The 17,406-nt window shown below is 41.2% G+C and overlaps 1 protein-coding gene across 3 annotated transcripts in view; it reads left to right on the top strand.

The window, feature by feature from the left end:
- The window catches only part of RALGPS1 (Ral GEF with PH domain and SH3 binding motif 1), a 309,463-nt gene that overhangs the window by 115,780 nt on the left and 176,277 nt on the right, over positions 1 to 17,406 (top strand). For all 3 annotated transcript variants that reach the window (XM_069986819.1, XM_069986820.1, XM_069986821.1), the window contains exon 9: positions 7,495 to 7,621. In XM_069986819.1, the coding sequence (XP_069842920.1) occupies positions 7,495 to 7,621 (127 nt within the window). The remainder of the gene's footprint in view (positions 1 to 7,494; positions 7,622 to 17,406) is intronic.

Genomic DNA, 17,406 nt, shown 5'->3' on the forward strand with positions numbered 1-17,406 from the left:
TTTGATTCTTAATACCAAAACAATGTCTGTGGTTCTGGGGCGGCAAGGTGTCAGTACAGAGTCGCTTTCACTTATCTAGAGATAAGCGCAACTCTAAGGGTCCTATTACACAGAGCGATTTTTAACGATTAACAACTGCAAATGAGATTCTTTATCGTTAACCTGAAATCGTTCACCATATTACACAGAACGATGGTCGTTAGTTACGATTGTTACTATGATTGTTCTTGCGATCGTTACTATGATCGTTTACTCCTGATTCCAGCAAAACAATGAACAATGTGCTATTACACTGAACGATTAGTGAACAAATGCGGAACTTGAGCAAACGAATGTGGAATTACAGCGAACGATTAGTGAACGATTAACAATTTTAGGTTCAGATCTAAATCAACAATCAACGACATGTGAACGATTTTTCGATCATTGCCTGCAATTACACAGAACGATTAGCGTTTCAATTCAAACAATTTAACGATTTTTTGCACAATAATTGTCCTGTGTAATAGGGCCCTAACATGCTTGAGGACGATCGACATATGAAGTGGATGCAGAGTTGCAGAAAACAACGTCCCTAGGGCTACATCCAATAACTTCAGCCAATGGTAATCAAATGCCGAATGATCGGACTCCAGCCTGAGTTGCTTCCATCTCTACAATGCATGTAATAAAAAAACACTCCTAGTTGCTTTTTCTTTTGTGATGCTTGTGACCATTGCATTAGTCCACACTGGGGTCTACAGCTGAGCTCCTTCTGCCTACAAGGTCTTACTTCTGCCTAGTACTATATATCATAGCTTTATTGCGTAGCTGTATACTTTATGAGCACAGAACATATTATAAACACTGGAAGTACTGGAAGGCAGTAAAGCCATTTATTTTCTTGGCTGATGCAGATGCTCACTGCTCTAGGTGGCTCACAATTTTTGTGGTGAAATATTGGCATTGCCACACGTTAGTGTATTCATATGCAAAGGTGACATTAGGCAACTTTACATCTGTTGGACTGATGGTAGAGTTGGCGCTTCCTTCTATCGAGACCAGAAAGTTCTGTGTAGCAGGACTAGGCTCCATTGGAACCACTGTTCTTACTAGAGTTGAACAAACTTCGAGCACACTAGACTTTCTCCTCACCCAAGCGTGTGGCATTTGATTAGCGGTGGCTAAAGAATCTGGATGCAGCCCTAGGGAGTACTGGTAAACAAAAATATCGCCAAACGCTATATCAACTCTAGTTTTGACCGAATGTTGGCCACTTTTCACTGTAAGAAGTATTCTCCAGTCAACCTCTTTAACACCCAAAGAAGGTTCACAGTATTTTTAGAGGAATAGCTTCCCTATTGTATTGGTGATCGGGGAACTGTGGGAGGGGCATTGGGGTCGATCCTTTGATCGTCCGGGTGGCCCATTGAAGTCAGCGGCAGTCTACTGCTGCCGCCGCTCCTGTTACTTGGGGCCACAAGCAGCAGACTTACCCCAAAAATCGGGATCTTTCAACATGTTGAAACATCAGGATCAGCTGACATCGTGCAAGTCGGTTGATCATGACCTTTCAACATGTCCTGTTACTTGAAATGATTATTGGCCTTGAGCGGTCGGTAATTGGCCAAGTAAGAACGATAATCGCTTCAGGCCTAAAGGCTTATATTCTTTTTAGTCTTGTATTACACATTGCCTGACTAATTTAAGATCTGGCAGGTAGAGGACACAGTGTGGCACTGGTGGGGGGTTTGGCCAGCTCCTGTTGAGCACGTTCTACGGAGTATGCCAAGGACAAAGCAACGTTAGGAAACAGATCTTTCATCCACTTCTCAGTTAAGTCCCCAGGGTAAGAGCCTTCTGCTGTTTCTGGCTAACAAATGATTTACATGTTAATTTGAAGATTGTAACATTTCTGCTGCCACATATCTGCTTTGGATTCAAGAGCTTATAATGTATCGGCAAGGGATCCAACCGATCCCCGAAATCAGAGATCTGATCCTCTGCAGATAACAAAAAAAAGGCTAAGGTCAACTTTATTTATGTTGTCTGTAAGAGAAGTAAGCAGTAAGGAGCGGCTTAGTCCCCTCTTTCAGTGTCCATTCCTGACCTAAATCTAAATTTAGATACAGTGCCCCCATAAAGATTTTTTTTTTTGTGTATACTTTTTCATTTATGGTAAATTCCACTTTCCAGTCTAATAATAGTCTTAGAAATGAATGCACATGTTGTTCAGGGATTGGTCTGAATCCATTGAGGCTTAAGGGGGTTGTCCAGCAGAAAGTTATATAAATTTGTAATTTACTTTTATTAAAAAAATCTCAAGTCTTACCATACTTATTAGCTGCTGTATGTCCTGCAGGAAGTGTTGTTTTATTTTCCGTCTGACACAGTGCTCTCTGCTGCCACCTCTGCCCATGTCAGGAATAGAGATGATCGAACAGGGCCAAGGTTCAGGTTCGTTCGTACGAACCCAAACCATCAGCATTTGACTCCCGCTGCCTTCCCGTTCTGTGGGGAAGGTGGAGACAGCCAGAGTACCGCCTGGAAAACAGGGATACAGCCTATATACAGGTAATAGGCTGTGTCCCTGTTTTCCGGGTGGTACTGGGGCTGTCTCCACCTTCCCCACAAAACTGGAAGGCAGCGGGAGTCAAATGCCCATGGTTCGGGTTCGTACGAGCCTATACCTCGGTTTTGTTTGATCATCTCTAGTCAGGAACTGTCCAGAGCAGGAGAGGTTTTCTATGGGGATTCATAGAAAACCAAGACAGAGTTCCTGTCTCGGCCAGAGGTGGCAGCAGAGAGCAGTGTGTCAGACTGAAAATAAAACAACATCTCCTGCAGGTAATTTAGTAGCTAATAAGTATGGGAAGACTTGATAATTTTTAATAGAAGTAAATTACATATCTGTATAACTTTCTAATATCAATTGATTGAAAGAAAAAGATTTTTGCTGGATAACCCCTTTAAATAGGGGGGGCTTGGTATAAAAGTCTTTTGGTTTCCAGTAGGCTCAAGCAATAAGCCATCACATCCCCACATGCCCTATATATACAAGACCTGTACATTCACATTGTGAGTAATATCCATGTCCCCGGTTCCCTTGAGAAGGTGCACCTCCTCTCCACCTTGAAGGGTAAACTCGTGGACTCTATGCACCTTCCTACTTTCCATTCATCCCCAATAGAGACCATTGTAGGGATGATAGGGGTTGTTTATCAATTAAGTAGACGTTTCTTCTATCCTCCCCCACCAAGGCTTTAAAGCTCCTCTACCATTCTTACCAGGCTGAATGCCAATCCTAAAGCAGCTACAGTCTGGCCCCGCTGTCTCTGTGCCCTTTTGAAAGCAGAGGGGTTCGTGCTCTGCCAGTAGTTACATTCTGCTCTAACACAGGCATGAGCTGTCACTTTTCAGCTATGCAAATCTAAGTAGAGAAATGTCCTCACCCAGATGGTTTATGCCAACCCTAAAGCACTGTCAGCATTATTCTTCTGAATGATGTGCCCTGCCATCTGTATGTCCATAAAGAAACTGAGGATTTGTTGGACTGCCCGGCTTTTGTTCTGGGATAAAAACAAAGGATTCCTTTCTCTGCCAGCTTTGTGCCAGTTCTATAGCAGGGGGTTAGCGCCTTCCTTTCATATCTTTTCGTCACTGTAAAATGCACCCATGCCCTGCCTGACCTATACTTGCCTAATAACAACAATTTCCTTACTCTTCCAGTGTTTCGCCTTGGATAATTAGACAGTAGCTTAGGGAACTCCGGTCTAGAATATATACTCTCTTGCTAAGATCTTTCATCGTGTCCATATTTTACACCTACAAAAAATGTTCCTTCTGTAGATATTCTGTTATGGAGAATAGATTCTTTCACTTTCCTGGACTGATATAATTTCTTTCTGTCTTTCCAGTACAATATTCCCATTTGCCGTATAAGATTGAGCAGCTGTCAGGCTTCCTCTGAGCCCTTCTGGCTGCCGGGATCTTAGATCTTTATGAATCTTGTCAAGTTCTCCTCTTTTCTAAGAATTGTTTTAAGCATGTGGACACATTACTAAGTCTGAAGAGGGATGGCCGAGCCAAACTCTTATGGAGTGATACAAACATCAGCAAGAATACTTTCCACTTCGGATTCTCCGGCACGTGTTCCTTAACGTGTAATAAAAGCTCGGCAAGAACAAGTTGTTCTCCTAGGATGCTTGATGCTGTGACATTTGGGGTTTTCGCCTATTATCTGTATAGATCTACCGGATTCCTTACAGTGTGGTCTGAACCAGTGCTACCTGCAAAAGTTTAATCATAGGGTTATCCCTGAAGTTTGCACACAGAGAAAAAAAATAATAATAATAAAAAAAATATATATAATTTTCTTATTGTATAATTAAAAGTTAAAGGGGTTATTCAGCATTAAAAGATATTTTTTTAATATATATTGAGACATTGTTAGTAAACATAATAAATATTTTATGCTTACCTCTCCTTGCTCCCCCGGTGTCCCGATGCAAACCTCTCTGGTGTCCCCCACAGTCTAGTGACTGCAGTTCCGTTACTTATGAGGCAAACAAATCTCTGGAGTGACAGCACGCTCAGCCAATCACTGGCTGCTGGACTGTCCCGTTCCAGTCAGTTATTGGCTGCAGTCATAGGGCTGCATCGGAGAGGTCACATCAGGACATCGGGGGAGCATGGAGAGGTAAGCTTAACGTGTTTATTATGGTTACCAAAACATATATATATATATATATATATATATATATATATATATAAAATGTAAATGCTGTATAAACCCTTTGAGCAACTTGCTGATGAGTTAATCGATTCAACATTATCAAGGTCTCTGCTTTTTTTTTAACTTTATTTTTAATCTTTCCAAGAATAATGCAGACAAGGACGTTAAGAATGTCCAACATATCAGAAACAACAAAAAATCCACATAAAGAACAAAAGGGAAGAAAGTGTGCTTTTTGTCCATAATGTCCTTTGAAGAGGTTTGGGATTCGAGTCCAATTAGGGATCACTGTTGGTTCATACATCAACAAAGGGATAACAGAGGGTATCTTCATTCCCCCAAACCTGCCGCAGGAAAACTGGAAAACAATAACTGTCAATCACCATCAAGTCATTTTTATTTATTTATTTATTTTTTTATTTTAAATTGTCAGGATGAAATTGTATTGCACAGACAGGTACTTCACTTCTCTCTGTCTCTCACAGTCTTCTCTCTCTTTCTCCCCCTCTTTTTCTATGCTCTCTTCTCCCCTCTCATCCTTTCCCACTCCTTCTCTCCTTTTTTTTCTCTCCATCTCCTTTTTTTTAAGGTCTTACCTCTTTGGGCCCCTATTCCATGCAGGGATAACCTGCCGAGTCAGGCTTGTTTGGAAAATGATCAGTCTGTGTAATAAAGATAGCGATCAGATCAAACGATAATTGGCTGATGATTGTCATAAACTAGCTTAAAAACCTTCAGACTTCGGCCGCGCATCACTGTGTGTAATGGCTATGTGCAGCTGACTGCTGCGGAATGTGAAAAGAAAATAATAATCTGTAGACATACCTGCCCACACTCCCCGGTGTCCTGCTAGCTTCTGCCCACTCCCTGCAGCTGATACTTTTGAGCCAGTCTTTGAAGTGACAGGCCGCTTAGTCAATCACTGGCGCGAGGCACAGGGCTCTGTCCCGTTGTGGCCAGTGATCACTTGAGCGACCTGTCACTTCAGAGACCGACTCAAAAGTGTCAGCTGCAGGGAGTGGGCAGAAGCTAAAAGGACACCGGGGAGCCTGGACAGGTATGTATAAAGATTTTTTTAAAAAACACTTTAAGGCTTTTTTACACACAGTATTTTGCAACCAAAACCAGGAGTGGATTGAAAACACAGAAGCGCTATGGAGGAGGAAGGAGGGAGTTAGCCGACAGCAGAAAGCAGATAACAGAGGATTACAGACACAGAGCTGGGTGACAGCTGTAATCAGAGGTCAGAGAGGTCAGTGGTGACTGTCAGAGGAGATAAAGGGTGAGGTATTTGTAGATTAACTCTTTGTTGTCCTGTTTTGGTCTTTTATTTAGCTCTCTACATAGGAGAACAATGAAGACAGGGGGGAGAGCTTCAAACTGCTTTTTCATGATAAAAATGCATTTTTCGGCTAATAAACCCAATTACAAAGTTTCTTAAAATCACCTGGACTATTGATTTCTGCAAAAAAATATTTCACGACAGTGACACTTTAATGTTGGTATTGCCCATAACTATTAGATATTTCCCTCTTTCTTCCTCTCCCTCATACTGTATGTATGAAAGCCAACATAAAGTATACCTTCTCCATTTTTCCTCCTCTGTCCTGTGTATAGGGTCCAGGACACCATTGTATAATACATTTAGGCATACAACAATTTGATTTGCAAATAAACGTAAAATTTGAACATTAGGCTGGCGCTGCCCGTAGCCTTCAGATATTTATGCTTGTTTTTTTATGTAGACGTGTATAAAAGTTGCCAACCGACTTTGGAAATCCTATCCTCACCCCCTCAGTGAGATACTTGTGTCCTAGACAAACCTCATGTCTGACTAGTAACAACTTTTATAAGTCACTAAGATACATTCCAAGCAAGTGAGACTCCGACTTGTTTGGACAGATACTGCTGGATATATGAGGGATTAGTGGAGGTGGCAGAATCTGCCTCATCCGCAGTCCTCTCTTTATGGCGGAGCCAGTTGATGGGTTTCACTTTTCCCAAGTTTTAAGGATTAGCCAAGTCCCTGACAGCTCCACAATCCCTCTGCCTTTGTGAATGTAGCTAATAGCTGTATACATTGTCGGGAATCTGTCATTCCTGTCACTAAAACCTTTTACACAAGTAGAAAAGAAAATATCATTTTACTCTAGGTTGTTACTATAGGAGTTGGGTAAATACAGTTAAGTTTTTACGCTCTGCCACCCAAGAGCCTGAAAAACTCATCAACCCGAGTCACTAAAAATATTACTGAACTCCATTAACCTGGAATAATCTCATTGTCTGGCAAGTAACATTTTAAGGGTATGTTTACGCTACAGATTTCATCCTCGGACTTCTGCTCTGCACTATTTAGTGAGGCGATGCCACGTCCAGGCTACCCAAAGCCAAATCCTCATCAAAGAGGTCACCAGTCAGTCCTTGATTTTCTGCACAGTGTGAACAGTGACATGAATTCCTGCCTAAAATGATGGGACACAATATCCGCTGTTTCATGCAGATTAATCCAACACTCTTGGGGTGTCAACATATGCTGAGCCATGTGTGGCTTCTCAGCCACTGGTGGGGGGACACTTACCAAGGCAAGCACCAAAACCATAAAACCTTTCCTGTCCTGGACTTCCAGCTAAAAGCCTTTACCCCATTGAAACAACGCCTCTTGGTTTCTTATGCAGGACATGATTTTCTGCAAGTTGCCTATATTTATAATGCTTATTATTTCTGACCTTTATAATTTATTTTTGCTAATTTGTGAAATTTTTTATACCTGTTTCTCTCAGCTGCTGAATCGGAAGGACAAGGCCACTTTTGATAAACTGGACTACCTGCTGTCTAAGGAGGATAACTACAAGCGCACAAGAGAGTACATCCGCAGTTTGAAGATGGTCCCATCAATCCCCTATCTAGGTAAGTGTCTCACTGTTGGACTTATGGTTTACACCAATCCCGCTGTGTCCACTCTTGATTGACCTGTTAGACCCACACGTGAGAAGGTGTCCATCGCTGTGCTGTCTGCTGGGACTATCACCCTCTGAAAGGTAATGTCATTAGATTTTTAAATTTACTAAAACTTGCACTTTTTTGGTATAGTTACATATTAAGATTGAAAAAAGACACGTCGCATCAGGTTCAACCAACAGATTGTGAATTTTTTTTTTCTTTAATTTATTTGCCCGAGCTTCTGCACTGTTCTGTTAACAGCATTTAGCTATATGCTTTACCGCAGCCACATGATCCATGGAACTGACTCGCTGACTTATATGGGAGAGGTTGCCAGGTTGGACAAGGAGGGGAGTAGTGATCAACTACTGGCCTAATACCATCATATCTATATATACTGGTGTCACCTTTCAGTGTAATCCTGCCTGTGATGATGATGCTAAATGTTTTCTCTACAAAGCAGGAGGTATCATGATTATTAGGCTTAGTGGCTAGAATGTAAACAGCAAAATTTCTAATACAAAGTTAAAGGAAAAATTTTTAAATTGTGTTACTACAAATTAAAAAAAAAATATATATAAAAACTTGGTTTTAACAATTTTCCTGTAAAAGCTCATACAGTATAAATGAAAAAATGATGTATTGATCTTTTCAGCATCTCCTTATCACATGCCGCTCTCAGATAAGGCGCCATGTGTACCCTGACAGGTGGCAGGGTGCCGTAATATGTGTTGCATGTATACAATGACGTCGCTGTGTCCTGTAGGTTACGGGTTAGATCACATCTGTAAGCAGTGGATTATTACATTACACAGGCTGTTATTAATAAGGAGGACAGAGCTGAGTTGGGTTAATGTGGATTTTCTCTAGCTGAAAGTGACTGCGGTTTAGGTACAAGCTATTTCGGCACATTATGTTCTGGGGACGGAATGAATGAGTGTATTTTCTTGTTGGCATTTTCACTGAATGGTTTTGTGTCGCAAGATCCAAGTCTGTTTCTCACATCTGCCTTAATTTTGGACATGAACAATCCTGCCATGTGTGTTATTACAAGAAGCTGTGCCAATGCTATGCCCAATGCCACTTAAAAAAAATAAATCTTTTCACATATCGTAGAAAATCTGGATGGGAGTGACAACTTAAATCCCACAAAACATGGAGGGTATGTTCAGGTATGCAGGTATGAACACAGCCAGCATAAAATGCAACCAAAATGGTACCAATAATAACTACAGCAAAAAGTGCGCTCTTATACAGCTCAATGAAAAAAAGTTCCAGAATATAGTAATCCAAGGCAATTTTATTTCTAAGAAAAAAAAAATTTTTTAAGTAACAAAACTGTAAATTTGGTATCATTGTAATTGTAGGGACCCAAATTGCAATTGCAACTTTTTTTTGCCCCACGATTTTTGTTTCACAATACTTCCATTAAAAAGTACAGTTTACAAGCTCATGTGACTTTGTATATTGCTAAATAAAAACATACATGATTCTTAGAAGGCAAAACAAAAATTGCTGCGACATGCCTCCGTGCTGACATTTTCCATGGTGCTTGTTAAAATCTTAACTACTTTGCCGCTACTCTTTTTTGCTCTGTACTTTCCACCTGCAAATCTGATACTTGTGCATTTATTCTTTTAAACATTTCTCAGGACTTTTTTTTATTGATAACATTTGGTTGGGATAGGTCATCAATATCAGTTCAGCCAGGTGCCGAAACACCTGGTATCTCCCTGTATGTATGTAAGAGAATGAGGCCAAACTACAAGCTGATTTATAAATGGGAACTGTCTACCTTCAACTTATATATTATATAAGTATATTGGGGATTTGTATAACTTTTGGGGGGGGCAATACAATACTAATTAAAATGTTTGCCGGACTTCTCCTTTAACAGATAATTGAACGTTAAATTTGACACCTAAAAATAAATTTGTTGAACCACTTACAACTGGATTTATAATGAAGTTGTTTCATGTACAGAAAATGGAGCTGGAAGCAGACAGTGCCATACATTGTGTAGTGGCTGTGCTAGGTTACTGCAGCTCAGCTCCCACTGAAGTGAGTGGTTTATGTTTTTATTCAGGAGAAATCTTAAGAACAGTAAAGGACACAAATAAGTATTAGAAACGTACATGAGTTTTCACATTTTAAGAAATTCCTTAAAGGGGTAGTCCACCAAAAAAATTTTTCTTTCAAATCAACTGCTACCATGAAGTGCCAGAGATTTGTAATTTACTTCTATTAAAAAATCTCAAGCCTTCCAGTACTTATCAGCTGCTGTATGCCCAACAGGAAGTTGTATTATTTCCAGTCTGGAGAGCAGGAGAGGTTTTCTATGGGGATTTGCTCCTGCTTTGGACAGTTCCTGACATGGACAGAGGAGGCAACAGAGAGCACTGGGTCAGACAGGAAAGAAAACACCACTTCCTGCTGGACACACAGCAGCTGATAAGTACTGGAAGACTTAAGATTTTTTAATAGAAGTCAATTACAAATCTCTGGCACTTTATGGCACCAGTTGATTTGAAAGAAAAAAATTTTTGGTGGACTACCCCTTTAATATATTCTCCATCCAGAGGTTTGTCAGAGGACGCTTTTCCTTTCATTTTCTTGTACTTTACGTGTGGTGCATTATATAATGTAAAAAAAATAATAATAATGCAAAACTCCTTGTAGAGCTTTTATCATGGGGCGGTGAATAAAAAGTTTCCAGAAAGTCACGACAGATGATGATTTAGGTAATAGGTTTCTTTCTGGAGTTGCCAAGATCTTACACTTTCATCTTCAGAATCCTGTGAGATCAGCACATTTGCGGTTAAGGCCGCAAATAACATTGGGTTGTAAATTATATGGTCGGAGAATGTGTGAGGTTTTACGGCCCACACAATCCCGGATCATTGCCGTTTCCTTTTTTCTTTTGCTGTTTTTCTTTCGCTCACTTTTGCTTTCTAAGTTGTAATGATATAGACATGTGTGGATTTTTTTTTAACAATTCTTTGGCGCATTTACTTTAGTGTCAAATGTGTGTGTGTATGGATTTGGTTTTACATGTTCGGGTAAATGTCAAAATCGGCATCACATCTGATGACACTCCGCATCCCATGCATTCAAAGGGGTTTCTGGAATCATGTTAACATTTTACTGCCACCGTGGAAACAGGTAGCATGTCGGCTGTATGGTACGGATGAATTGCCGCACACAGATTGTCAGTTGATGTGATGCTTTTACAGAACTTGTTTTTGTTTTTTTTTGTTTTGTTTTTTCTTCCCCGGCTGCAGGCTGCCACATATACTTACCAATAATCGATGATCAGTGTCCTGTGGCACGGCTTTGTTTCGGTCCTAATGCACCGCCTTGATCCCACTGATGCCCACGTTACCTTTTCAGCTTCAGCTGTGCAGCTCAGCAGGCCGGAAGTCAGAGTCTCCAATGCATCTGTAAGAGAGCGCTCTCACAGAGATGCATCGGAGACACTGACTTACGGCCTTCAATAGACCTGTACAAAGAAGAGCGGTCAGAAGAGCTGTGATTTCACCGCCAGTGGGATTGTAGCGGCGCTGTAGCACTTGAACAAAGCTGCGCCATAGGACACCGATCATTATTGGTAAGTATATGTGGCAGCCTGCAACTGGGGGAAGAAAAAGACAAAAAAAAATAATGCTTTTTTTTATTTAAGTAATAGCTTATTAAACTCTGCTGTATTCTATAGAACATAAAGAAAACTCTGTATGTATGTGAATGCAATCAAGAACATATTTCTGAAGAAGTAAGGCCTGAACTCCCAGGTAGAGGTTAAAAAAAATGAAACTTCTGCTGAAGCATATAGTATTACTTACCTATCTATCCCAGTTTTGAAACTATCAATAATCCATGTGTTTTGGGGGGTTTTGTTCTGTTTTGTGTTTCTGTACTTCCTGGTTGAGCAGTTGTACACAGTACTACAGGTTCCAGAATGCAATGCTTTCCCTCAGCTGTTCATCACAGTCCTCCACCCTGCCCATTCCCCGCCAAAATCTATTGCAGAACATCTAGGCTGTGTTCACACATTGCAGTTTCATTGTGTTACTGAATAATTTGCAGTACTTTATCATTTCATTGTTGTCCCACCCACACAGCACGCTGTATCGTCTGCCTGTAACACTGATATTGGAATAAAGTAAAGAAATTTTAGAAATTTTTTTTTCTTTTCATTTCCACGCACATATTATGATCAAGCATCTTTTATCTTTGTAGTTGATCCCCACATAAAGGCTCTGATCCTGTCTGCCGTTTAGCATCATTTACTTGTGTTACTGCATCATTTTTGTGAATACGCTGCAGTACTGCAATAACACTCCAACATGTGCAACACCTGCTTCTGGCCGGTCAGAGAGGGTGAATCACTCAACCAGCTGCGCCTCCTGTGACATCACACCCTGCCCCCTCTCTGCATCATCAGCCTGTCCTCAGCAAACACACACAGTGTGAGACAGAGGCATGGAATATTTGTCTCCTAAGGGGGGGATAGCAGTGGGAGCAGGAGACAATGTGGATTGGCACAGAGGCCATTTTTTTTCACTTCCTGGATTTCTATCAGCTACCAGTGTGGCAGAACCGCACAGATACGGTAATACATTGTATAGGCACATCTATATAACTTTTAATGTACTTTTAACTTTTATTAGAAAACAAGTTTTCCTTATCCGGAGTTCCCCTTTAATATAAGTTCCCCGTCCACTTTTCCCTTAGATGACTCTTGATACGTCTCGTCTGGTGTGTCATTTAGTGGTTCTGCTAGATACCATTGCTCGACAGATGCCTTCGTCTAGCTCCGGCCTTAAGTTTCGGCTACAGCTGCTTAGCGTCTAACTCTTGTGATTTTAGTGGCTGATGTATTGAATAAAATTATGTCACACAAAACTTTCCAAAGCCGTATAATATTTATCTAAAAGAAAAAAAAAAAACTATTAATCTATCTGATTAATCCTGGCCTGACATCTGTTTTCAAGTGAGCTTTGTGTTTGCTGAATTGTCTTTGGAGTTTCTCATTCCCTGATGTAAACATGACATCAGAGAGATTATACCGATCCCTTCCTATTCGGTGCGCTACTACCCTTGGCCATCTGTCTTTCATATTTGGAAAATATCGCATTACCCTTCAGTTTGCGGCTGGATGACAACGACAGATGTATGATTTAGGTGCCTGCACTTGTAGGAATCAATTATACGCTGTCTCCTGAAAGACTGGACCCGGCAGCCCGAATGTGCATTAGCGATCTGCGATGTGACACGACTTGTAGCTTGTACGTCCTTATGATGTGTCTGTTAATCAGTTTACTTAGAGCCCCCGTCCCACTGCTGCCTGTATGTAAGAGAGTGGCGCCAAACCACGAGCTGATTTACAAATGGGATCTGTCTCCCTTCAACTTAACACATGATTGAACATTGAATTTGACAGCTAAAAAGAAATCTGTTGGACTACTTACAACTGGGTTTACAATGTTAGACAAGAGTCTTCTTATGAAGCTGCTTTCAGTGTCCGTTTGCGATATTTGCGGTGCAGTCAAACCTATCCACGAACCCATTAAAGAGTTACCTTTCAGCCTCCGTCTGATACATCAGTCCTCCTTTTATTCTCCTATTCCATTCAGATGCATCTAATAAAAATGCATGGGACACTGCCCACATTTTAAGGCCCTGTTCACATTACATTTTGAAGGTACTTTGCTGCTCTAAAACCAGGAAAAAGGTATTGTGACATACACCATGGCATACCTTTAATGAACATACCTTGACTGATCATAGTCTACTACAGACTTTTTTTGTCTATTTTCCGAACACATACACTGGAGCTTTGCCGCTGTGTGATCCAGCATCCAGCTGTCTGGCTTGGCCACTGCCGTATCTTCATGGCCGGAGAGCAGGATACCGGATCACAAAGCAGCACAGAGAGTATGTATTCACTGCTTGTGTGATCCACTACCGCACAAATGATATAATGATCGGTTCATTGTGGCACTGCAACGAGCGCTGATCTTGTTGTTCGGTAATAGTGTGCGTACTTGCACCGTCCATGTTGGGCTGTGTAAAAGGACCCGAAGGCCAGGTTCACACAACCGTAAGCAGTTCGGGTCTGTGCCGTCACCTATGCAAATGCAGACTGCTATGGATTCACATTCGTAATTCTGTCCGTGGCTTTGGGTCCACAGATATGGACAGCCCTACAAAAGTGTGAACCAGGAACCTTTTCTTATGTTCTCCCACAAGATGAAAAAAATGGCACTTTGAATCCAACATGATCCTTATTTTCACCCACAGTTGTTTTTCGAGGGCGATCAGTTTTATAGATACACTCTTCTCTTTGTTATAATTCTTCTCCAGAACTGGCCATGAACAATAACTCAACCTAACCCAAGTGTGGTGGGATCTGCCAACCATCTACTCATATACTTTCTGGATCCATTTTGAACCTCTTCCTTCCTCCAGTGGCTTTGCTAGCACCCCCACCAGAGGCACGTGTCTTTGGGGGTTTAGGTGCTTTGGATTTCTTGGTATGAATCAGCAGGTTGAATTGTATCTACATCTCCTCATATGCTTTCACTAGTCCCACACCTTCCATTATGGCTTAGCTGACGTTGTCAAGACGCTGTAAGAATACAGTATTTAGATTAAGGCTCCCAATGGGATTGTGGATTCCAGGATATACAAACATGTTAGCATGGAGTATTCTGTGTCCTCCTCTATGGACCCTGTGGCTAAATGGCTCTGGTACACCCATTTCATCCATCCTGACCTTTTACAAACATTAGGCTTTTATACTTTGTATGTGCATTCTGTTCCTTATATCCTAGTTTCACCCAGAACTTATTACATCACCCCCATCTCTTATGTCAAGTGGATAAATCTGAGTGTTGAATTGCCGATCGTGATGGGCATTTGGGGTTTGGCACACCATAAGCACATCAACTTAGCAAATGTTGTTACTACCTTGCAATAGTAAAGAAAAAAACACTTAATACTACATAGACACTTTCACAGCTTTGTATGTATTTACCGGTGAAGTGATCCCGAACGTTGGCCAGCTCAGAGGAAAGTTTTAGAGCGAAGACTGGGGTCTGTCTGCAATCATAATGTCTTTCTGTTAGTTTATACAGACTGTTAAATGGGAATGTATTCCTTGCTTCTGGGAAGGCAGTCAAAGGCTCTCATCTCAGGATGTCATTTTTTACCCTTTGTTGCTGGAGAAGACGTCTGCTTTCTAATTCAGATAAAGAGCATATCCCCCTAGAATCAAGAATACAGTAGTACGTAGAACCCATAAAAATGGGATTCATCTTCAACTATGTTTTATGCAACCAATATAGCAACCATTACACTCTTTCAGTCTTTGACACATATATATCTTACAGTCCTAAATGGTGCATCTTTGTAGGAGAGGGTGCACAATACCGTAGCTCAGTAGACTTGGAAATTGTTGGGTGATGATAGTAAACTGTAATTGCGCCATACGACCGATCATCCGGCTTTTGATGGAAACAGATGTTTAGCAATGTGAGGGAGGATGACGTGTAGGCTTATATTTAATAAATATTATTTAATGTTGTGCATTGTCCCTTCCTGTAGTGATGAATAGAACAAGCCTGGTTCAGGGCCCCGATTCTCTCCTGCGCCTGACAGAAGAATGACATATGGCTGACATGTTATACAAGTAAAAGGAAATTCTATTGAGGCAACCAATTTAAGAAGTCAGTAACTGGTTCCCTCTGTCTATTCTATCAGTGTAGGTAGATAGTAGTGTATTTGCCCCTATCCATACTATCAGGGTAAGTAGGCAGTTGCCTATGTTTACGCTATCATGGTAGGTAGGTAGATAGATATCCCAACCAAGATATAAATGTAGGCAGTTGCCCCATCCAGGCTATCATGGTGGGTAAGTTGTTTTCCCTATGAAAGCTAAAAATATAGGTAGTTACCCCTATCAGAACTATTAGGGTAGATAGTTGCCTTTATTCAGGTTACTGCACCACTGAAACAGATTGACTGTCATGACCAGGTTCTTGCTTTTAACCTTCGTGTGGCTGAGAATATCCATGACCTATGATTTTGATGCAGCGGTTATCCCGAGCTGACCTGGAGGGCTCAAACCCACACACACAATATTACAGAAACCAGTGGCCAAGAAAATGAGAAAGTTTCCATGGGAATTAGTCTTTTAAGAACGTGCAAATTTACTTTAACACATATCACAGCGAAGGCTTTCTGAGCTTTGTCCAGGGAGTAAACACAAGTATGTACAAAGTAGTAACACAGCTGATGTTATCCCCATATATTCTCTACACCGAGCTGCGTCTCTTCCCAGCCAGGGTACGTTCCGTCTTCAGCGTGGCCGCTCCTTTTCCATCCTCCCCATGGCTTAACCACTAGGATCTGATAAGGAAACCTCTAACAGATTCCTTCAGATATGTAATGGGAAAATAATAATCTAATTTAAGAAATGCTTTGTTTGTGTTGATCTCTGGGCTTTTTCCAAGTAATATCTACGCTGGTAACTCTTTACAGACCTTGTGCTGGTGCTGTTCCGATAACGGAATAATTCAAAGAGATGGTCCAAAAAGAGTTTTTAATATAATTCTATGTTGGGGTTCCTTCTGGATGTTGTGTATTAATCACATCCCAGCATCATAAAGGTTTTATAGTTGAAGTTTCTGCTTCTTCTTAATCGTACAAAAAGTTTCAGAGTCATAATACTCATTCAGATTTATATTCATGTATATGATGAAGAGGTTTTCCATGACGTTGATATGCATGGCCTATTCTTAGGTGCCTATTAGACAATGCGTTTTTTAACAATTAACGATAAATTATCTCAAACAAGATTGTTTATCGTTAACCTGAAATCGTTCACCATATTACACAGAACGATCGTCATTAGTTACGATTGTTACTACAATCCTTTACTCCATCTGATCCCAGCAGAAGAAGGAATGATGTGCAATTACACTGAACGATCAGCACACGGAATGCGGAATTACAGAAAACGATTAAACAATGATTTTGGTGTCAGCACTAAATGAACGATTAATGCTTTCTCGTTGATGATCATTGTCTGCATTTACATAAAACAATTATTGTTTAAATTTGAACAATATAAGCATAATTCCCACAATATTCATCCCGTGTAATAAGGGCCCTTAGCATGTGTTCTCAATATCAGATTGGTTGCTGTTCACCCCCAGGCACCTCTACCGATCTCTTTAGTTAGTCACCTGGAGTAATGGAGTTAGGGTACTATTACACACAACGATAATCGGACGAATCGCTCTGTGTAATAAATACAATGATCAGCCGATGACAACGATCATTGGCTGATCGTTGATATAGGTTAGAACCTTTATTTATTTGGCACCGACCGCGCATCGCTACGTGTAATAGAGGTGCTTGGCTGGCGACTGATGATATACTTTACCTATCCACGCTCCAGGGCTGCTCCTGCGGTCCGCTTCTCCCCAGGTGCCTTGTGCTCTAGCTTCAGAGCAGCCTGTCAGCTGACAGGCCGCTCAGCCAATCACAGGCCGGGACCACCGCGGTGGTCCCGGCCTGTGATTGGCTGAACGACCTGTCAGCTGACTAGCTGCTAGAGCGCGCTGGACCCGGGGAGAAGCGGACCACAGGAGCAGCCCTGGAGCGTGGATAGGTAAAGTATATAGTTTAAGCAAGGGCTGCAAGGACATCAGTAACGATGTCCTTGCAGCCCTTGTTAAACGATTATC

The sequence above is a fragment of the Dendropsophus ebraccatus genome, chromosome 10 (genome assembly GCF_027789765.1).
Source record: "Dendropsophus ebraccatus isolate aDenEbr1 chromosome 10, aDenEbr1.pat, whole genome shotgun sequence".
Lineage (NCBI taxonomy): Eukaryota > Metazoa > Chordata > Amphibia > Anura > Hylidae > Dendropsophus > Dendropsophus ebraccatus.